Here is a 22,583-nt window from a genome sequence, read left to right as displayed (position 1 = left end):
TTCAAAACGTTATTCTAGGAGAAGCAATTCCAACTGCTATCTGCTCGTAATTTGGAGAGATTAAATAGATGTTCCCAGACAAGAATGATTTGTCAAGATTGGTCTGGGGACGGATATATTTTGCAAAACGTCCACAGAAACCAGCTAGTGTACAGCCTAGAAACTACTGTAAGAGTGTTGTGTACGGTTCAAGGAGGATGTTGTGCAAACTGGGAAAATTGGGTTGCGTAATCCATGGTTAAGCATGGATTTCTGAATACAATCGCCGTCTTCCTCAACTTTGTACCTCACTTGTGTTGGACCCAAAACGGGGTTCTTGCCTGGAGACGACTGCCAATAACTTCGCAGAAACCTGTAGACGTTTCCTTTATTGCTGCGCAGCAGTAAAGGGGCTACCTCTGTCAAAAGAGGCACCCTGAACACAAAAGAAATTGGGTTTTTATACATTAAGCTCAAGAAAACAGAGTCAAAAGGAAGGATAATGATTGGTTAGAATCTTCTTTATGACTTTGCGTGTCATACCGGTGCAAACTTAGGTTATTAATGATGAATGACTGTCGGGCAACATCTCATAATCACAAAGAGACAATATGCCTACAAGGGACAGTATGGTATCAGAAAGAGATAATATCCAGGGAAGGGTCATTAAATTAGTTTGCATTTCTCTCTCTCTACCATAAGGGAGGAGAAATTACAAGCTACATCCCTGCCCTAAAGACAGATGGGTTGCTAAGATTAAAAGACCCATTATAGGTTGAGACATAGATTTTCACTTTCCCACAGGTAGCGCACGTACAGTATTTCTCCATTTCGTGCCCCTCACTCGGAGAGCTTTTTTTCAGTGAAAGAGGTTTTAAAATGCATTAAATGGTTTCCCCTTTCCAATGGCGTGGCCTGGGATTCTTCAGAGAAGCAAAGTGGTCAATCAACGAGGTATTGATTAAAACATTTGAACTTTAAAAAAAGAGAAAAACACCCTGGTATCTTTCTTCCGCCGAATATACAGTATTTTGATTTGTGCTGGCTGGAAATAAATGCAATGCTCCTGTTCAGAGCTAAAAGATGCTACCAGCATGGAACAGTGTTGCTAGGTGGGTGTTTTAGCGACCCTAAGATTGTAATTCTCTAATATTCAACATGCTTAATCTGGCTACCGAATTAGCCCATATTCGGAGCTGATGCAATCTAGTGAACTGTAAATTACCCAAATTGGTTGGGTTTGCAAAACCTGCTTCAGCCACTCAAAAAAACAACACACGTCACTGAACTAAACGCTTCTCCAGCAAGCACGTTTTCTGCAGGGGCCCGGGGGTGTTTTGCAGCAAGGGAGACCCCCCACCCCAGCTCAGCTTTTCGCGTCTGGCGCTTGCTCGTTGCAATGGACTCGCTTGCTATGGGCTAGCCAGGGGGCGATGGGGTTTGCGATCCCAGCACGCCTGCCAGAGGGGTCATTCAATTCAGAGCCCCTCTGAAACGCAGGGAAAGGAGGCCCCTTCGCAGCCGCCGTCAGACTTGGGGCGGGCAGCAAGAAATGCACCCCGTTTGCAAAGGGCCCTGGAGCCTCTTCTCCGATCCCTCCAAGCGGAAGCATTCCGCCTCTGGAAGAAGAAGAAGAAGATGCTTGCAAAGCATTAAAGCTCCTTTTCCTGAAAATGCAACGGAGGGTATAATAAAGTCGCTTCGGGTTGACGGTTCAAAACGCTGCCGACGAGGGTGGGATTCGAACCCACGCGTGCAGAGCACAATGGATTAGCAGTCCATCGCCTTAACCACTCGGCCACCTCGTCTCACGGAGCAAAGCCTCTCTTCCACCTGGTCTATACTTAACTTTCCCCCGGGCAGTTATTCCAAACCCCAACTTACGATGCGGGGATTTGGGGGCTTGGTCAATGCTCGCCCCCCGCAAACATCGCCGACCTCCCCAGTGCAAACGCTCTTTGGCCTCCCCCGCCCCCCTAATGTGCAGAAACGCCTGCGAGAGGGCTAAACAAAGACACCCCCCCTCCACCGCTCAGCCCGAGCTAAGACCGCGCGGGGCAAAGCGGACGGGGGTCGCGGCCTCCCGGCGCGCGAAAGTCAAGAGGGGCGGCGCGGGGGGGCGCAGCGGCTCCTGTTGTTTTTGCACCGCCTCCTCCTCCGGAGCAGAGGGCGCTGGAGGGCGCCTCCTCGTGAGCAAGGCTGCCTCCGCCTCCCCGTGCGCCCGGCGTCCCAACTCGACAGCTGGGGGGCGGCGCGACGTTGGGGAGCTGCGCGCTGCGAAGAGAAGAGCCGCGGCTTGCGCGGCGTTCTGCAGGGAGGAAGGGAAGGGAAGGGAAGGGAAGGGAAGGGAAGGGGGGCCACGGGGAGAGCAAATGGGCCGAGCCTGAGCACCGGCCCGCTTCTCCCCCTCCCCGCCTCCCCTTCGCCCCTTCGCCCATGACCTGCTCCTGCTTCCAGGCGCTAATTGTGGCGCTGGGGCTGGTGGCCGGCCTGCAGCTGCTCTACTTGGCCCTACTCTCGGGGCTGCATGGTCAGGAGCAGCGGTCCCGCTACGCGCAGCTTTTCCAGGCCCAGCGCCCTTTGCCCAGCCATGGGCAGAAGCAGAGGCTCAAACCGGTGCTGGCTAGCGGGGGCACCCTGGACATCAGCGGGCAGTACCGCATCTATCGGGACATGCTGCGGGCCTCTTGGGACGGCCGGGACCGGCAGGACGTGGTGCTGGTCACCCACACCAGCCTGGGCAACTTGCACCACGCTCAGCAGCTGGTGGAGCGCTGGCGAGGCCCCGTCTCGGTGGCCCTCTTTGCACCAGGGTTGGACGACGTCCGCCTGGCCACGGCAATGGTGTATGCCTTAGCTGTGCTCTGCGCCCCTGTCCGGCAGCTGCTTCGCCTCCACCTCGTGTGCCACGCCGACCAGATGGCTGCCTTTCCCGAGCAGGAGCGGGAGGATGGGGAATTCTCCCGTCTCCAAGCCTGCGGAGATGTTTTTGCCAAGCTAGCACAGCTAGGGGCTGGCCAGCGTAACTACGCCATGGACACTGCCAATGCCTCGTACCCCAACAACCTGCTGCGCAACGTGGCAAGAGAGGCCGCTGGCGGGCATTGGGTGCTGGTGGTTGACATGGATATGGTGCCCAGTGAAGGCCTGCGAGAAGACTTCCTGGCCTTACCCAAAGCCACCGATGAGGGGACGCCACGGGTCTTCGTGGTGCCAGCTTTTGAGATCCGTCACACGCGCCGTATTCCTGCCACCAAGGCGGAGCTGGTGCAGCTGTATCAAGTCGGGGAGATCCGACCCTTCTACGAGGAGTTGTGCCCCCGTTGCCAGGCTCCCACAAACTTTTCCCACTGGCTGAACCTTCCCATGGGGAGCTCCCTGCGTGTGGCCTACGAGGTGGAGTGGCGGGATCCTTGGGAACCCTTCTATGTCGGTGCTAACTCGGTGCCTCCGTACGATGAACATTTCAAGCAGTACGGCTTTAACCGTATCAGTCAGGTAACCAAGCAAGGGGAAAGACCTGGAGAACAGGTCTCCTTGTATTTATTTCTTCCCGATATTCTTTCTCAGGACATTTGTGTTAAGGTGGTTATTCAAGGTTGGGGGTGTGAGATGGTGGGGGCACACACCTTCATTTCTTCTGTTGTTTTATTCTCTTTTCCTGGCAGGCCTGCGAACTCCACATTGCTGGCTACCGTTTTGCAGTACTGAGCAATGCCTTTCTGGTTCACAAGGGATTTAAGGTGGCGGGCGAATTCCATGCACAAAAGGATGCTGAGAACCAGCGCAACAAGATCCTTTTTCGGCAATTCAAGCACGAGCTGAAGAGCAAATATCCAGACTCACCACGGAGATGTTGACTTCCACTTTGCAGAACTGAAATTCATCTTCTTTGGACTTGGAGTGGGGATAGATACAGGACCGGCACAAACTATATTTGCATTATGATTGTATGAACAAGCTGCGGGTCATCTTTCATTTACTAAAGACATTCTGTGTTACTGGTTTCATTTCTGCACTGCATTCGTCAGTTTCTGACTGCTATTTTGTACTACAGGCTGACAGAATAAGGTTATAAGATGATAAATTAAGAGAGGTGGGCATGAGAACATGGAAAAGGGCTTTTAGTTTTGAACTCTGAGACATGAAATGGTAAAATGTAGAAGGAAGACAATTCTGTAGTGAGATTTTTTCTGTTTTGTACCTGACCTGCCTTCTCAAACTGGTCACCTCAGTGTCTTGTTCTGCATAATGAGGATTATACTGGTCCTGAAGGAGAGGTGCTTAATTTATTTCTGTATCTTAAAATAACCAACCACCTACTAATTAAAGTGAACAATTTCAAATTTGGGTTGCGTTGGTCCTGTTCATTTTCTACCAAAACCTCCCACACAGTGCTTTTTGGCAATTACAACAGATAACCAGAGTGTGTGCTGTCCTTGCAGGAAATAGTCATATGGTAGATGATGCACGTAGATAGATTTAAAATGGATGGCTCTAATTTACATGGGAATTCAGTGCATAGGGCAGGAGATGAGTTGTCGATGTTTGTTCTCCAGATATTGCTGGCTGTTGGTGGTGCTCCTTGAGTTGGATAGGCTGTATAATAGATATAATAGGAAATATTCTCAGCAGGTGGTGGCACGTGGACAGCTTTGTCTGGATTTAGCAGCAACCCAGGGTTGGACCTGGTGGATGGGAGGAAATCCCAAAGGTGTAGGCTAGACCAGGAACTTGGGAAGCAGAAGGAAACAGTGGCAGATCCATGAAGCAGCCATTTTTATTTTTGGGGCTGAATGCCCGTGGTTTAGTGGCTGATCCCTTCTATATTGTTGCCACCATGGATGTGTCAAGGTGGTCCCCATGAATCCATTTTGACTCAGAGATGGGACTTTTGGAAGTAGGACGTGGCCACCACCCTACAGGAAACTGCTGAAGGTGGGCTGAAGGCAACTCAGGCCACGTTAGTGGAATATCTACAAATGAATGCTGCCCCTTTAATAAGACAGTATTTAACAGCTTATTTTCCTTCCAAAGTTGCTGTGGGCATCTCTTGAGGGGCTGCGTTCACACAACCAGGTGAAACCCTGAATTCTCGAAGCAAATATCCTCCAGGTGCTTATTATCGTTATTATTAGATTTCTCTTCCCCTCACTCTCCAGCCACCTCATGCATGGCCCTGCTGATAGGCGTTGAAGCCCAAAGCATCCAGCAACCACGGCGTTTAGCACGTGTGAATGCACCCCGTGGGTGGGGATAGGAAATGTAGGTAGTATCTGTAGCCATTGCAATACTGCATCGATGTCTCGGAGCTCATTCAGCAGCACTTCTCCAAAATGTTAAGGTTTGGAAGGAAAAAACGCTTTTTTTTTTTTTGTTTGTCAGTTCTTCCGTCCCCCGTTTCACTATTACTTTTCCTCTTTTCCTTCCCAGGGTTCTATTTTCCCGGTTGCTATGGAAATGCCTGCCTTTCCGCTTCCGGCTTCCCACAATGCTGCGCAGAAAAACCACAGAGAGGCGGGTGGAAAGCGGAATGATCATAGACATGTAGCCGCTTCCAACGGCCGGCTTCATAAGCCGCTCGGATTGGCTAAGAGCAGTGGGCGGGGCCGATCGTGGACCACTTCCGAGTGCGGAAGGGAGCCCGAGCGGCGTCTACGCTTTGCGCAGCCCCTCCCCCAGGTAATGAAGGGGTCCAGACACTTTTCCCAGCACCCCCCTTTTTCTGGGTGTTGTTGGTCCCGCCCATTCCAACCTGATGCATTTTTCCCACTTGGGCGAGCGGCGGGGTGACTGTGGATTAGACCACTGTAACCGGGGCTGGGGGTTTATGTTTGTGTGCAGATGCTCTTGTATGAACGTACGTGCGCACATACGTAGGACTGGTTTCTGCTCGTTACATTCACTGTTGAAGGAGTATCGTAAGGGGAGGAAATTCCTAAACGTATTTCTCACTTTTCTTTTCTCCCCTCCTTCCCCCCCCCAAGGATTTGGTAATCTCTTCCCCCATGATATTAATAGGGGAACATGGTTTAGTCCATTGCATTATGGGGGGGATGGACGGTGAAATATTTATGTTTATTCATAAACGTTTACGATACCTTGGTGTTCTACCTGATTTGTTAGCAATTGACAACAGTGGCAAACCTCATTTTAAAAAATAGTTAAGCATGACCATTCAAAAGCACCGGGGGATAGCTTAAAACCTACAGCAGTAAGCCAACTATTTAAAATGTTACTTTGCCAACATTCTTTACAAAATGCTCTCTTGCAGATGAAGGTTTCCTTCAGGGACCAGATGGTCAGTGAGGTCTTGAGATTCCTGAACAAGTCCGAAAGCCTGGGGCGGTCTGAGTTTCTCTGAATCCGTGGGACTACAATTCCCATCAGCATGGTTGGGGAGGATGGGAGTTGCAGCCCACACATGTATGGGGCACTGTGCAAGGGACACTTGGGCCAAGTGTAAGCTTCAAAAAGGCCCTTTTCTTAGCCTGAAATGACCATCCTTTCTGGGGCCCCCAAAGGAATTGCCAGCTGTTGTGCAGGGACTAGTATCCTCAGTTATATTGCAGTTCAAAGTGTGTTTATTCTGAAATTAGCCTAGACATCACTGTGGTTTGCTCCAGTGAAATGTATGTACGAATGAGAGTTTGGTCTCCCTTTTGTGAGAGGTAGCCTGTTTTCTAGGATAAGGTCTTTCCAAAGCCTTAAAAAGCATGAGGAAGTTTTTTGCAAGTTGATGTGCTCAGGTGTGAATTTTGCATTTTAAATGCAGGAAGTCTCTGTTTTGATCCTGGGTATTTTCAAGCAAGAAAGGATCAGGTACCAGCTTGGAAAAAAAGAACGGGAAGAAATCCTTTGGAACTCACTCGAGTGCAGCCCTTATCTGCCACTCATCAAAACAGCATGTCTTTTTCCAAGTGTGAAGAGACCCTGAAAAAAAAATAAGGCCACTATAAGAGTTGTGCTAAAGATGCACCTGCTTTAAAGAGTTGGCTTATTAAAGCAGGTCCGTCCTTTTTCAGCTTGCCCAGAAACCTGCAAAAAAGGTGGCTGCCTTAGAGTTATCTTATCTGGGCTGCAAAACTCTTTGCTGCCGTTAGTGATTGTCAGGATGATTGCAATCGAGATGTTGTCACCCCTGGGTTGTTTTAATCAACTGGTGCCCTCGCAACGAGTTTTGAAGTAGTGCTTCCACATCACATTCAATATAGACTCAGGATTGATGGTTGAGAATGCTGGAATTCATCCTGGAGGCTGGAGAAAGCACTTGAAGTAGGCCAAGAAGTGGAAATGTTCACCCATTGGGGTGTCCTGTAGACCTGCTTCCTTTCCCACCACTTGAGGAAATTCAGACGTGCTGACATATGTCTGCCTTGCAATTCCTGAAAAGTTTTCTTCCTCGTGGAAAAAAAAAAAAAAGAGGTGTTTGTTTTTCACCCTTAGCTTCCAATTTTCTTTTGAGTTTCTCTCGGGGACGTTTTTGGGGTGATTGCTAGTGTCGTTTTCTGCAACTTATCTTTCCAATTTTCTTTACCCTCAAAGCAGTGTAGGTTCTAGCTCCTTTCCTCCCTTTACTTTTATTAACATTTTAAACGGAAGCAACTGACAATAAAGAAGGTGGAAATAATAATTGCCTACAAAGCTACTAGAGTCCATTTCATTGAACCTGATTTCAGAAGAACTATATAGCCAAAACGAAATAAGCTAAGCAGTGAAAACTTTAAAAAAGGAAAGGAGAGAAAAGCTATTTTTTTACAATTTCAAAATAGTAATATATACTATTCAGTTTTAAAACAATGAATTAAATGTAAACCTCATCATTATTATTATTCACATAATATCCCATTGCTCAGTCTTGCCTATCTCAAAGGTTGTGGCTAAATTTCATTGGAACAAATTGGTATATGCACATCATTCCAAGAATATGAAATCACCTTTGTAACTACCATCCAGGCTTCATATCCAAAGTTCTTTTTACCTGAACAGGTTCCAAGCTCCATGTAGCATCATATTTATTTAAACCTATAGCTTCCTTCCAAAACCCTGGTCCACCAGTTTAGTGATAGCGCATCGGACTGCAGATCAACTGGGTCCCCAGTTCAAATCCAGATGCCTCTCAAAAATCTTGAAACCAGAAGGATGTCATGGTTAAAGTGTTGGCCTGGCCCTGGGGAGACCCAAGGTCAAGTCCATTCTTAGTCACTGAAACTCGCTGTTCTCAGCCCAACTTGTCTACCTAATAGGGTTGTTGTTGGGAGTGCTATTTACACCACTTTGAGCCCTTGAAGGAAAGGCAAAATAGAAATCTAAATAAACTCTCCCCAATAAACTGGTGTTTAAGGGAAGTAGAGAAAACCAGGTGATTATACAATAAAAGAAAGCACATTCTCTTGGCCAGGGCATGACTAGAAGAGTATAAAAACACCACACTCTGCCTGTGAAAGAATTGTGTGAAATTCCCTTCTCCTCGGAAGAAAGGATTGAGAGCAAATCCTTGTTCATCAAACTGAATGAAAACCAGTTGACCAAGTGCGCAGCCAAATTCTTTTGCTCGGCAGACAGAAAAAAAACGTGCACTGTGCATTTTCAAGATTGTCCATTAGTGCAGCTTGTACACCAGCTTATCTCAGTGCTAGGCGCATTTTTGGCCCGCACCATCAGAATTGTATGGGTGCTCAAAAAATAAAATCCAGAATCTGCAGCTGAGAGATTTGTACCTAGTGTTGCTACCTGGTTTATACTGTCTGTAGCTGTGCTTCGTGGGAACAGTTGAGTGGGAATCCTTGATTGTCATCTTCCATCCCAGCCTTCCATCACAGGCTTGTCTAGAAGGGACAATTGTTTGGAGATCAATAATGTACCAAAAGAAGCAAATATATGCAGCTCAGGGTTGAACTATGGAGTCCTTGGGGTTCTCTGAGCTTGATGGTTTTCTTGCAGACGTTTCGTTACCCAGCTAGGTAACGTCTTCAGGACAAACTCCACTCCCTTTTAGCACTGAAGATGTTATCTAGTCAGGTAACGAAACGTCTGCAAGGAAACAACCAAGCTCAGAGAACCCCAAGGACTCCACAGATCAATAACGTGCCCAAAGCCAGTTCCTGTGATTTGCGTGCTCCCTTTGCAGGATAAGTGCAGAGTAATTATTCCAAAGGTGATATCTGGACTCTGTTCGCTCTTACAGTTGGATCCTTTTCTGCCCACCTTTCCTTCAACTTGGGTGTCTTGACTTTGGTCCATGCCACCATGCCTGTTCAGCCTCTGCCCAAGGAGATGGAGGGGGAAGGCGATTCCGCTGCCGAAATGAACGGCGAGGAAGAGAGCGAGGATGAGCGCAGCGCCAGCCCGTCGGAATCAGAAGAGGAGAGTTCAGGTAATTTTCAGGAGGGGGAACTCAATCTGCATTACTAAAATGCAGCTCGGAGTCTTACGTGAACCCAAACGGTTGGCTTAACTCTACAGGCAGAGTTTAGTTCCTTGTACATGCCATATGGGTTACTGCGTGTCATGGTAGAGTTAATTCTGCACGTCATCGTTCATTCTACATGTTGCAGCTCAGTTAATTCTGCACGTCCTAGTTCGGTTAATTCAGTCTGTCATATGGTTTAGTTCATTCTTCATTGTTAATTTAAAAACTCTTTAAAAACTAGAAAACGGCAGGGGTCAGAGGGAGGCCACTGTATGAAGGGAATGATTGGGGCTCATTGGGGCCCCTGAGCTCCACGTTGACGGCTTGGTTCAGTTCATTCTGCGTGTCGTGGTTCAGTAAACTCTGCATTTTATAGCATAGTGAATTTTGCCTGTCGCACAGTTAATTCTGCACATCATCGTTTGAGTAATTCTTCATGTCATGGTTTCGTTCATGCGCAGTCCTTAGCTTTGTTAATGCTGCATATTAATGTTCGGTGTCATATAGTTAATTCTGCACATCATCGTTGGTTCATTCTGCACGGCATGGTAGAGTTAATTCTGGATGTCATATGGTTTAGTTCTTGCTTCATTCCATGGTTCAGTCAATTCTGCAGCCCCTGATTCTTTGTACCATAGTGCAACCATGGCCTTCACCAGCTGGCCTTAGATCCGATCAGTCAAGGGGTCCGGTCTTCACCATTTTGGGGCCACTGGGCACGTTGAGAGCATGGCGTGGACACTCTCACAGCCTTGCTTAGCTTAGCTTTGACTTCTATTTTATTTTTTTCCCCTTTCCAGGGAATTTGGGCACCCAGGCTTCCAACCAAGGCATGCCTGGGTTGTAACCAGCCATCACTTTTACCTTTCCAACAGTGCCTTTGAAGCCCAGAGGCATTTCTGGCCAAGGAGCTGAAGTTGGCCGTACCTCATACTAACTTCCCAGGTTCTTTGTTAATTTAAAAAATCCTGAAAAACTATAAAATGGCAGGTGGGAGAGGGAGTCCACTCATTGGGGCCCATGAGCGCCACATTGACGACTTTACCCAGCCAGTTGTGCACACTCAGCTTTCGTCAACCTGGTGCCCTCAAATGTATTCAGTTTGCAAATCCTAAGATTCCCAGCCAGGTTGGACGATTTTTGTCTCGGTTTCTGCAACATGGTGGGACTTGCCGAGAAGAAGACTTTGGGTCTTCCTGGCTACAAACACAGTGGATGAGATACCAAACTGGCACTGGAGAGACCCAGGTTCTAGTCCCCTCTCAGCCATGAAAAGTTCCTGGGTGGCTTTGGGCTAGTCCTCCTCTCTCAGCCCAGCCTACCCCACGGGGTTGTTGTAGAGGAAAAGAGGAGGAGGGTTTTCTGGGTTCACATGACACAATGAAGAAAGAGGCTGGTTTTACCCAGCAGACTGAGTTGCAATAAACAAACCCCTTAACCAAAGTTAACATAAAATATTATCATGCACGTTGCTGATATGCAATGTGTGAGCATACGTGGCCTTCCCAAACAGGACCACAGTAGCTAGCCACGAAATGGAATATGTTTTGTGCAGCCTGGATTCTGGAGCATCCGCTTTGTATTCGGTTTAGCCTCCTGCCCTGAAATAAATTGTCCATTTTACCCCCAGAGATGAACGATGAAGACTACGAACGGCGACGGGCAGAATGCGTGGACGAAATGTTAGATTTGGAGAAGCAGTTCTCTGAAATCAAAGAGAAGTGAGTTGCCTGCTTTCTCCTTCTGTTTTCTTGCGTCCGTTTTTTTTTTTAATACGTGTTTGTGTCTTTACTGATCAGCTGTTTCTTCTCAGTAATTTCGGGTCCTTCCTCCCTCCCAGAAAATATTGGAAGAAAACATAACATTAAAAAAAAAATATGGGCTGGCTTGCCTTTATAGATCCCAGGATAATATTTTAGATGTTCTGTAAAACTTCCCAAATAAACATATAATGATCAAAACAAGCAATCGTGCTGAAAACCAGCAAAATAGGAGTGGTAAAATGTTATCGTAACATGGTTGTAGAACCACTAAACACAGAGAGTAAGAAAGGATTCAGCATTCAAATGTCCAAACAGTTTTAAAAAATGTTCAATCTTTGCCCTGGAAAATAACTCTGTTGGCACTGTTTTCGTCTCTTGGGGGAGATAACTCTGTTACAGTAGAAGAATCGTCCTTAATACATCATCCGCATCTCTAAAACTGAGATACCTTCTTGTTCTCCCTCCCCCACAAATCTTAGTGGATTTATCTGTTTTTCCAATAAACATTTGGGATGAAAAAAGTGGCTTCTTTGCATAGTTTGTAGTTACCTTGTAGAATTCCCTGCCATAAGATGGAGTTGTTCCTCTGGGTTTCCTTGAACCAGGGGCTTCAAATGCCCATAGAGAAACTTCTTTAGAAGATTTCTTGGAAAAATGGTAGCCCAGTCTTTCTTTTCCTACTTTCTCTGGGGTCCTCCAGGATCAGGAAGATCTGCACCGAAGGTGGGACCCCGAGCGCTGCTGACATTTCGCTGTGCATTGCAGCAAAGCTTCATCTCTGCAACGGTCCAAGGCAACTCAGCGAAATGTCTGCAGCATTGAGGATTTACACTGGTGCAGATCTTCCTGAGCCCAGAGGACCCCAAAGAAAGAATGTACTTCTTTAGGAACCTGGAAGCCCCGGGTCCCAAAGCCTGGGAAGAGCGAGGAATGGAAAAATTGAGAATAAAAAATCCTTGGAGATAGTGGCAATGAAACCCTGAATGAGAAAGGATGCAATGGGGGTGGTGGTGGTGGTGTAAAAATGCAGGTTGGCAAAGGTTTCCTTCCATCCCTGTTCTTGGATCAGCTGAGAGATGACCCATCTGTTATTTCTCACCCAGACGTTCAGATGAACGTGGTGTTCTCACGCCTCGTCCCCCCTGCCCACTGTTCAGAGATCTGAAATTCAGCTTGGTCCTTCCCTTCTTGCTTCCTGAATCCATTGACGGAGCTCACAGACAGGCTGTTCTTTTTGCAGAACAGAAGCTGGGAAGGAGGCGAAAATTATTCAAGGATTCAGTAAAAATCTTTGGGGGGGGCAAATGCTTAAAGGAACCCCGTTCTGTACCCTGCTAAACTCTCACCGAATAAGCATTAATCTTAGTGACCCAAAATGCTCAGTGGCTTGCTAAAAGGGGAAGTGGCAGGGAGTGTCCTCAAAGAGGACCCAGCTCTCTAGCGCTCGGATCAGGACCCCCCCTGTGCTGCACAATTTTGTTGCAGTTCAACAAGCACGTAGCCGGGTGCCGTTTTCTGATCCAACCCCTTGGCCGAGAGTCGGAATTGAAATGAATGCATCGAGAACAACGTGGAAAATCTGCAGTTTGGAACCTGTTGCCCCTCATTACACACTGGCTGGCTTTGGGCCCCAGGCTGGAATAGGGATAGGGGGGTTTTAGTCCCCTACATGACTTTGGGGCCTCCTCCTGGTGAATCACTTGGGAATCTTTTTCAGACTTTTTAAGGAGCGCCTGAACCAGGTGAAGGCGAAGTTGGAAGACGTGATGTCAGGAAAAGCGGTGGAATACCTCGATCCCCTCGCCGTTTTGCAGAATCACATGCAGATCCGGATGGAAGTGGCTGGTAATTTGCAGGGCACAAGCCATGGGGGAGAGATGGGGGCAACTGAGGCGGGGAGTTGATCCTTCAACTGCCGGGCTGGGGAGAATTTTGAATGAACTTGACTCCTGAACACCACCACGTCGCTTTCTTGGCACTTCTATGTTTGCCATTGGCTTCTACCAGGACATTTTTTTCCCCAGTTTTCCGATCTAGAGCTTCAAGCCTGAGATTTCCTAGTGGTCTCCCTTCCTACCACACTTCTTTTTTTAAAGAAGATTATCCAAGATCAGCTGGGGTTTGCTATCTAGCTGGGCAAATAATGTGAAGACCCCTTTGAGGTGGCGAGATGACCCCACTCATATAGATTTTTTGGGCATAGTTTCCTACTCTTCAGCTGTGGGATCCCCTGGTGGGCTCCCATCCAAGCACTACCGTGACCTTGCATTGTTTCTCGGCCCAGAAAAGGTTAGCAGGGATAGTATCATTTAACTAATGAAAGATTTTGTTCAACGAGAGCTAAGGACAGCATCCTCTCTCCTAAAGTTCCAGAAAGCTCTTAAAACTGGCTTTGGTCCCAGGCCTGGGGTTAATATTTTGTTGGTTTGCGGGTGGAGGGTTCTTGATATGTGTGGTTTTTTGATCATCGTAGTCCAGGCTGTGTGGTTTTTAGGTTGTATCTGTTTTTATGGATTGTTTTGGTTTTGTACACCGCCCAGAGAACACTGGTGTTGAGCAGCTATAAATAATAATAATAATTATAACAACAACAACAACAACAACTTACATCCTGCAACAATACCTTTAACACCATCAAACAACATCTGCCTATCCCAGGTCCTTGGGGAGGACTCGATAAGTGGATAATAATGCCAAACCCAGTCTAAACATTTGGCCGATTGTGAGACATACAAACAATAATATTTTTTATATATATATATATATTTATATATTTTAAATAATAATAATAATAATGCAGAAGCTTGGGATTTGCGGAGGAGGGAACAATGTCCCCTCCTTCACCTTCCACTGCCTCTGAACATTTGTTCATTTTCCCAGGGATATATCGAGGTTTGTGCCTGGAAGTCATCGAGCACCGATATCAATGTGAGCTGCAAGGAGCCCAGCAACACCTGGAGGTTAGAACAACCCCTCCTTCTAATCCCTTCATTACCCCCAAATCTCCAAGAAAGTGGGGAGGGGGCCTTGATTAAAACAGCCCATTCCACCGACATTCCTTTTTTCCCCCAATTCTCCATGGAAATACTCTGAGAAGTCTTCTCTCTTTCTCATCACCTGCCACTCAGTAAATTTCCCAGTAACTCGTTCTTCCTTGCAGTAGACAGAAGATCAGCTGAGGAGGCAGCAGTGGAAGCCGATATAATATGACACATCATTCAGGGTGCCTGATAATATTTCAGAACAAACGTGCATGCTTACTTGAAAACAGATCAGAGAGAGATTTGGGGGAGGGAAAAATCTACAACTTTGAAATTGGTCATAAAAACCTGGGAAACTGAACTGTTTTCTCATTAATTTGAGAATTTCCTTAAGCAGCTGATGGGTTAAAAAGCAGATAGGAACGGGAACTGTTGATGATCCAGAATTGTTCTTGCTTTGTAACAAATATACTCTCTTGTTGTTTAGTTAAAAAGATGTGCAGCTTTTTTTCCTCTACCAAGGACCACGTTCCTCCAAGGATAATATGTTAAGGAGGAACTGTGACACAGAATGGATGGACCAGAGGTTAACTGACTGGCAGGAATATCTTGTTCTCTCAGTCTTTCAAACTGCAGGTTGCAGAGAAGGAAACATAGCTCTTACGAGAGGTTTGAACTGATCTTTTGCAGAAGGTATTAGAATGAGTACAGCCAAAATAGCCTTAGCCTTTTTTGCAGCAGCATCACACGTTGGGCTCCTGCTTAGCTCGGGATCCAGTTCACACTTCTCGGCCAGGCTCCCAAACAGCTTAACTCTCAAAGCAACATTGTGTGGGAAGGCAAGATACCATTTCAAGCGCTAGTCTATGATATCCTAGTTTGCAATCTCTGACCTGGCCTTCAGCTGCCTTGTGGGAATTTGTAAGGCTGAATGCCCTTGGCAAGCTTTGTTTATTTAGCAAGCAAAGTTTTGCTTTTTGCTGTTTGGCATTTTTGCTTATGCATTTGAAAACCCCTCTTTAATTATCGAAAGCGCCAGGTTCACGGCATCCAATCTGGTTTGGGCTTGTCTTTTTCATTCACACGCACACACACACATATACATTTGTGCTTAATTGATACCCAACCAAAGGAAAGCCCGTTCATTTCTTCACCTTTAAATGGCTAAGTTTAAGCGCTTCCCGCTGCGTGATTTCAGTTGGAGGGATCTCCGAAGAGAAAGACGAGGGCTGTCGTGCGAGTTCTGAAATAGGCCTGAGATTCATGAAATCATAGAGGAATTCGCTCTCTCACACAAACACACACACGCACAAAGCTGAAATGAGATCTCTGAAAATCATAGCTCCCAGTGGTCTGGCAGGAAAATGGTCAATATTTTTTCCCCCCCATTCAATCTGGAATTGGCTTGAAAAAGTATCTGTAGCATCTGATTTCTTTCTGAGTTGCTGACTGCTAGAGGGCTCCTTTGAAGACGATGGTCCCTTCTGAGCAGTTACTACAACCTTTGTATGGGACCTTGCTGGCTGGGAATTCTGGATTCTGCAGTTCCAGAATTAGGGTCCAGGGAGGTCCAGGGAGTCCTGTGTTTTCAATTCCTCACCTGGTCCTTCTCCTTCCCTTCCCTTCCCATCCCATCATATTATGTCCCTTTCCTTTCCTTTCCTTTCCTTTCCTTTCCTTTCCTTTCCTTTCCTTTCCTTTCCTTTCCTTTCCTTTCCTTTCCTTTCCTTTCCTTTCCTTTCCTTTCCTTTCCTTTCCTTTCCTTTCCTTTCCTTTCCTTTCCTTTCCTTTCCTTTCCTTTCCTTTCCTTTCCTCCTATCCTTCCCCTTCCCCTTCTTTTTCCTTTTCTCTTCCTTTTTCTCTCCTTCCCTCACTATTTTTCTCCCTTCCCTTCCCTTCCCTTCCCTTCCCTTCCCTTCCCTTCCCTTCCCTTCCCTTCCCTTCCCTTCCCTTCCCTTCCCTTCCCTTCCCAGTCTACCTCACAGGGTTATTGTGAGGACAAAATGGAAATAGTACTGCACGCACCCTCTTAAATTCCTTGGCAGCCAGTGCAGTTTTTCAATGAATAACTCCATCCATGGCCAACTGATAATCTTGCCTTTTTGGCGTTCACGTCCTGGCCTTCCTCTGAGGAAGCCAAGGCAACATACTTAGAGTCGCCCTTCACTTTTGTCCTTGTGAGGTCGGTTGGCCTGAGACATAGTGAAAGTCTCCATGTCAGCCCGTGAACAACATGGTCACATCGGGACTCGAACCCAGATCCAATCCCATTTTTTCCGACCGTTGTAACCCATCTCTAACTGAATCCTGCGACCGTGGCCATTCTTGATCCCTGCTGTTGATTGGAAGGTGCATGAGTTGGCGAGCAGAAGTTAAAAAGAAACCCAGGGGCCTAGTCCTCATTAAATTAGCTTTGAGGGTTTGCCAGGCATAGGATCAGTTAAAGCAAAAGGTTGAAGTACATTTTGCAGATTGTCCATCTGCTTCTCCCTTAGAGTGAGAAACTGCTGCTGTTCGACAGCCTTGAGGAACGCCTGTTGGAGCGCATCCAACGTTTGGAAGACGACCGGCACAGCGTGGGCCTCACTTCTGGTGGGTTCCCCAGCACGGTGGGTTATCCTTCCCCTTGCCTGCATGCCAACGTCGTCCCTTGGAGCAGAAAAAACCAGGATTCAGTCTCGGAACATCCAGTTTACCTAGGGATAGTCCCATTTGCAAAGAATCCAGATGTGGAAAAAGCCCCTTCTCTCTGTCCAAAGACTCAGCAGCGGCTACCGACCAGAAAAGACCAGGGTTTTCTCACTGTCTTGGACTACAGTTCCCATATTAGCAGGCTGACGTGCCCTGGGAAGGATGGGAGTTTCAATCCCATAGGTTTAAAGGATGCCAAGGAGGTTGGAAGAGATGGGGTGAGCCAAGGGGGTGAAGAGTCAAACTATTACAAGTGTCAGGAGAAGGACTGTAGCTTAAAGAAAAGTCAGCGTGCCCTGTGTTCAGAACAGTGTTTCTCAACCTTGGCCATTTTAAGACGTGTGGACTTCAACTCCCAGAATTCCCCAGCCAGCTGGCTGGGGAATTCTGGGAGTTGAAGTCCACACGTCTTAAAATGGCCAAGGTTGAGAAACGGTTCAGAAGACCGCCAACTTGATCAAAGTGGATGCTCTGGCATCAGGCAACCCAGAAGGAAGATGATTCATTCACAAGTTCAGTACCCTGGAAGTGTTTGGCTTCTGAACGGTCCTGATTAGGTGCTTTCCATTCAGAAGGCTTAAGGGTGAGTCCCTGATCCCACTAACCCTTCTGGTCAGACTAGCAAATCCCCCTTCACCTCTTTTCCTCTTCCTCGTAGAATGGTGGGACGGACAGCTTCAGCCCAAACATAGCTCCAAGGAATGGGATTCCCTCTGGCCCAGCAAGAGGAAGAAACCGCCGTTGGTGTCTGATATCCTTTTGTGTACCTTTCCACCCAGAAGCGATATCGCTTTCCTACTCCTGGGGAGTCGCCGGAGGCGGCTTTCCTGGCCGCTGCTGCAAAACGAACCGTCTGAACAGCCCCCGACAGGGTGGTGGGGGGTCCGAAGTGCCTGATCTCACAGTTCTTCTTTAACTGGCCCTCCCCACGCCCGTACATCGTTTACATGTTGCGCGATATCGACATCATGGAAGACTGGACAGCTATCAAAAAGGTCAGGGGGCTGCCAAAGGGGATGGTGGAGGAGGACCGATCTGACATGTGAGATTAGACCCACAGGCTTTGTCTTAATCCCCAAGGGAATGGGGGCCCAAGACCTCTGCTTTCAGATGGTGCTAGTGATACTGAACTAGCAGAATCAAAAACTTGATTTGGTAGAGGGCAAGTCCTTGACTTATGACCACAATTGGGACTGGAATTTCTGTCACTAAGCGATGCAATCATGAAGTGAGTCACGCCTGATTTTACAACCTTATTTTGCTGCAGTCCTTAAGTGAATCTGGCTTCCCCCATTGACTTTGCTTGTTGGAAGCCCCCTAGGAAGGTTGCAAATGGCAATCACGTGACCCTGGGATGCTGCAACCATTGTAAATACATGCTGGTTGCCAAGTGCCTGAATTTTGATCACATGACCACGGGGACACTGTGACAGTCATATGTGCAAGGACTGATCACAAGTCACTTTTTTCAGTGCCGTCATAGCTTCGAACGGTCGTTAAACAAATGGTTGTAAGTCGAGGACTACCTGTGTTTGATCTGTTACCGTGTTCTGCTCTTAATGTGTTTTCTTCCTATGGTGGGATGAGTCTCTGCCATAGAGGCAAGATGGCTGGAGGTTACAGAGCAGGCCAACAGCTGGGGGATGAGCACTTTTTCTCTCACTGCTGCTTTATTCTTCCTTCACAGGCAAAAGCCGCTGTATCCCCTCCAAAGAGAAAGCTCGAAGGCAAGTAACTTGGTTTCTCACCCTTCTTTGCAGAATTTGGATTTCCCCCTAAATTTCCCTAAAATTCTGGGTTGGAACTGAGTGCCTGAAGGGGCTGGGGCTGGGGCTGGGGCCGTTCGAAAGCAAGCAGCCCCCACCTAGCTGTACCCTTGAAGCAGGGATGGAGAAACAGCATATCCTGCTGATGCTGAACTACGAGTCCCAGAACCCCTTGCCAAAGCTGGTCACACTGGCTAAAGCAGCTGGGAATAGTAGTGTCCATGCCTCAAAAATGCCAGGCTAAGCCAGGAATATTTTTTCACCACAGTTGTGCTAGCCAAAAGGCCAGTTTTATGGCTAATGCTAAGCTATAATGGTTGGGTTTGTGCGTCACTCTAAGCCAGGGTTTCTCAACCTTGGCAACTTTAAGACCTGTGGACTTCAACTCCCAGAATTCCCCAGCCAGCCATGCTGGCTGGGGAATTCTGGGAGTTGAAGTCCACACGTCTTAAAGTTGCCACGGTTGGGAAACCCTGATTTAAGCCAAAAGCAAAATGTCCTTATTTGTGGCATAAGCTGTGTACCCAGACCAATCCCTTAAAAATTGGGAGTCGAGGGTGGCAAAGGGTGATGTGAAAGACAGAATGGATGAATGGAAGTCCAAAAGTTTCCTTTCGGTTTCTCCTGCCCAGAAGATGAGTCTGGCAGGATAACATTTATTTCCGAAGAGTGAAAGAACTTTCACCATCTACCTCAATCAGCAGGGGCAGGAGTGTGCAAAACATCTTGGGTCACTTTCACCCAGTGCCTGGTTGAGGGTGTTCCGGGAAACCCAACCCCTTTGCACGTGGTCCAGCCTGGTGGGTTAATTTACAATCTTCAATGGGTTGTGCAAACCCCCAACATTTGGTTCCTGATTCAACCCTGGGTTGGTGAGCTGTGGATTAGCATTGCGCGGGAATAAAGCTTTGGGTGAACCAGTGGACGGGTGTAGCGTGGGAAGAGATGCCCTCCTTCTGCGGACACTGTTCTCTTCTGCTGTCCCTGTAATAGTATGTGGGAATGACCTTGGGAGACAGGGAGTCTCTGCCTCTCTTTGGAAGAGAATACAGGGAATCCCCAGTTTAAGAACGAGTTCCGTTCCCAAGGTCTGTCCGTAAGTCGAATTTGTACGTAAGCCGGAACATCTTCTTGTATAATACCGCCTAAGTAGTATGGTGTAATGAACTCGAACCATTGTGGATTTAACTGGAATTTTGCTACAGTAGGCTCCATTCTTAACTATGGGTCGTCTGTAACCTGGGCGTTGTTAACCCGGAGACTAGACTTGCAAGATTGTTGTCAGCCTAGCCAGGTAGTCAGATAGGAAGCACAACCAGATGAACAAATTATACTTTACTGTAAGGTGACATTAACAGAATCCTGCAAGTCTGAAAGTACCTCTCTCCCCCATCGCCTTTACAGCCCAAGAAACTAGGGAGGCTCCCTTCTGAGACATTTTCCACACCCCCATTCCTTCTGTGGGCTCAGCTGCCTCTTATCCAACCGTTCCGTGCAGCTCTTCCCCCTGTCTCCCAAGGTCATTCCCACATACCATTGCATCCCCTCTCCTTCCCTGAACAGCCCTGAGTCCCCCCTTTCCCCCTCCTCTCCTTCCTCCAGGCCCACTGAAGGCTGAGAAGCTGTCTTCCCCTCCCCTCTTCTCCGCACACTGTGAAGATGGCCACCTCCACTATGAGGGCGAGGTCTACGTCAAAGGGCAAAGCATCTTCTTGCAAGTGGGAGATGAGGCACCTGTCCAGTGAGTTGCAAAGGAGGCGGTGACAGTGTTGGGGGGGTGAGCCAGCTCTGCCTGGTGGAGTTCAGCTATCTGAAAGAAGGGGGGTTCTTGTCCTTGGGCCCACAGATCTTTCGAGTCTGGTCTGACCTTGATGGATCAGAAATTGCCCCACGGCTGAGTCTTCCACTCCAAAGACACGGGCTCCCACTGAAACCCAGCCTTCCCCTAACTTGGTGGCCTCCAGGTGTGGGGAGACTGTTCGCATGCAGAAACTCTCAGCGCACCTCTGGCGGGCACAAGGTGGAGAGGGCTGGGTTTAAGCCCATCGGGCAGTTTCACTGATAAACTTCCTTAGATCTGCAGGGATCTTCTCAGCTCCATCGACGGTGAAGGTGGACCTCTGTGGGCCTTAGTCAAGGCTCAATTAAGCGCCTCTTGTCTCTTGCTTTGTCCCCCAACTGTGTGTTCCCCCCCCTCTTGATCCCAGGGCTGTGATCACCGCTATCAGCACAGGGGAGGTCTGGCTGCGCAGAGAAGACGGTAGCAAAACCAAGATTTACGTTTCCCAGCTCCAAAAAGGCAAATATTCAGTCCATAAGGCTTAGCGTATCCCGTGGGGTGGGGGCCAGACTTTGGCTGCCCACCTCTTCCAAAATCCTCATGGACTCTTTCCCAGAAACGGAGGGGACCCTGTTGCAGCGGGCAACTTCCCCAAGCCTGTTCAGGCTGGGGCCGCAGAAATGGAAAGCGTTCGTCTAGGGCGAGCTGGCATTTCTTCCAGGTGACCCCAGCATCGATCGACTGTGGCCCATTCTTCTGAAGTTTTTTTTGCTGCAGTTTTGAGTGTGCTTCTCCACTGCGCACCAGGGAAGAGACGGAAAGGAGGTACGGACCACGCTCCTCGCTGGAAGAAATCTCTAATAAAGCACCAAAGTTAAACTGTTCCCTATGGGTTGAATTCCTGGCTTTTCCATTACAGTAACTCCTTCGCTCTCAAAGAGTTTGATGGAACAGGAGCGCCATGGATCATGGGCTCTAATTTTCCTTCCCCGTTGCGCCTTTCTCCCTGTCGATTCCTAATAGCCACCGGCACAAGGAAAGCTGCGATAGAAATATCAGCATGTAATGTTATTTTGGTTGGCGGGGAGGGGAGAGAATAAAACATCTCTTTCAAAAGTTCCCCCTCCATAAAAAGCACAATTTTTGTTTCCTGGGGATTTGGCAGTAGCTGTGCCAATCTCACTTTTCCTGCTTAAACCATATTATAGCTTGTTTGGTTTACAACTTAGAGCGACGTGCAGTAGAAGTATGCCAGAGTTATTTAAAGTTGCATTAAGGCTTGGCTCCTTATGCGTAGCTTCTTCAACAAACTCTGATTAGTGTGTGCTCCGCATGGCCCAGATCAAAACCGTCTTGGTTTCTTGCACCCCCATTCCTTGGAACCAGACATGCGCGTACCCTTTTCTCACATGCTCCCTTGGGCTTCAAAATGCCTCCAGGCTTCTGTTGCAAACAGCCAGCTGCAATGTTTGATGCCCCTGGTTTCAGGTCCCACAACCATGGTGTGCTTTTAAACACGGTTCTCCCAGCCATGCAGGGGCCATCGGCTGTGAACATCCCCTCAGCCCAGAGAAAAGGGCCGTTTTCCTGGCCCTTTAAGGAGGGGGCCTGCAGCCTTGGCTTGGAGTTTGGCATGGGGGGGGGGAAGGCGTGGGGGGCGGTTTCCATGAATGGGAAGGATGAATTCGACAGGCAAGGGGGGGTGAACACTTGGGTTAAATTTGCATTAATTACATAGTGCATTAATAAATAAACAGTGCATTAATAAACAGTGCATTAATACATAAATATACAGTGCATTAATAAATACACAATGCTGAGCCTATGTGGAACAGATGGAAATGAGCTAACAGCCTGTAGCTCAGCATCGTCCACGTTTCCAAGCGCAGTTTCAGCCGAACAAGCGTTTCTGTTTCTTTGGATTTATTCGTCTTGCAATTTTTACCCTGCTTTCCTTCAACAGCATTGCTTCCCTTTCTCTCTGTACATAAAGACCTAAGGCACCCCAGTTAAATTTCATGTCTCTCTCGTGAAGAGAACAATGTAAAACGAATCTGATGAAAGAGGGAGGAGGAAGAGCTTCACCTTCCATTAATTATCATCTAAATCAACCAGATCTCCTGTGGTGGGCCCGTCTTGCTTTAAAACTTGCTTGCTGGCTAGTCATCTGAAATGGATTTTTGCACGCAATGGCTAATGTTCTTGCTTTCA

The 22,583-nt window shown here is 47.7% G+C and overlaps 2 protein-coding genes and 1 non-coding gene across 4 annotated transcripts; 2 read left to right on the top strand and 1 right to left on the bottom strand.

The window, feature by feature from the left end:
- Window positions 1-1,705: 1,705 nt before the first annotated feature.
- Window positions 1,706-1,787, bottom strand: TRNAS-GCU (transfer RNA serine (anticodon GCU)). The gene has a single exon. It is a non-coding gene; the product is annotated as a tRNA-Ser (tRNA).
- A 425-nt stretch (window positions 1,788-2,212) lies between these two features.
- B4GAT1 (beta-1,4-glucuronyltransferase 1) lies at window positions 2,213-4,324 on the top strand. The gene is made up of 2 exons (XM_007443720.3): window positions 2,213-3,477; window positions 3,648-4,324. Exons 1-2 carry the CDS (start codon window positions 2,416-2,418, stop codon window positions 3,837-3,839), a joined length of 1,254 nt encoding a protein of 417 aa, XP_007443782.2. The 5' UTR covers window positions 2,213-2,415; the 3' UTR covers window positions 3,840-4,324.
- Window positions 4,325-5,510: 1,186 nt separating this feature from the next.
- BRMS1 (BRMS1 transcriptional repressor and anoikis regulator) lies at window positions 5,511-21,256 on the top strand. Of its 2 annotated transcripts, none has more exons than XM_088137438.1 (11): window positions 5,511-5,661; window positions 9,167-9,355; window positions 11,022-11,112; window positions 12,872-12,999; window positions 14,035-14,114; window positions 16,631-16,727; window positions 17,485-17,577; window positions 17,757-17,821; window positions 18,514-18,553; window positions 20,195-20,333; window positions 20,800-21,256. In XM_088137438.1, the coding sequence occupies exons 2-11, from the start codon at window positions 9,229-9,231 to the stop codon at window positions 20,915-20,917; spliced, it is 978 nt and encodes a 325-aa protein (XP_087993564.1). In that variant the 5' UTR covers window positions 5,511-5,661; window positions 9,167-9,228; the 3' UTR covers window positions 20,918-21,256. The 2 variants fall into 2 exon arrangements, with proteins under 2 accessions (XP_087993564.1, XP_087993563.1); XM_088137437.1 differs by having other exon boundaries at window positions 20,156-20,333.
- The last annotated feature ends 1,327 nt before the right edge of the window (window positions 21,257-22,583 follow it).

This window comes from Python bivittatus, unplaced genomic scaffold (assembly GCF_059951505.1).
Source record: "Python bivittatus isolate LINGU-HERP-01145 unplaced genomic scaffold, Pbiv_v1 ctg000180_np1212, whole genome shotgun sequence".
Taxonomy (NCBI): domain Eukaryota; kingdom Metazoa; phylum Chordata; class Lepidosauria; order Squamata; family Pythonidae; genus Python; species Python bivittatus.
The sequence above is the reverse complement of the archived record's forward strand: the minus strand, read 5'-3'. Positions and strand labels throughout refer to the sequence as shown.

Excerpts from the sequence above, each read along its gene's own strand:
- B4GAT1 (XM_007443720.3), top strand. The coding sequence starts at position 2,416 with ATGACCTGCTCCTGCTTCCAGGCGCTAATTGTGGCGCTGGGGCTGGTG. Across the intron at positions 3,478-3,647 it reads GCTTTAACCGTATCAGTCAG|GCCTGCGAACTCCACATTGC; the intron begins GTAACCAAGCAA and ends TTTTCCTGGCAG.
- BRMS1 (XM_088137437.1), top strand. The coding sequence starts at position 9,229 with ATGCCTGTTCAGCCTCTGCCCAAGGAGATGGAGGGGGAAGGCGATTCC. Across the intron at positions 14,115-16,630 it reads GAGCCCAGCAACACCTGGAG|AGTGAGAAACTGCTGCTGTT; the intron begins GTTAGAACAACC and ends CTTCTCCCTTAG. Across the intron at positions 16,728-17,484 it reads CAGCGTGGGCCTCACTTCTG|AATGGTGGGACGGACAGCTT; the intron begins GTGGGTTCCCCA and ends TCTTCCTCGTAG.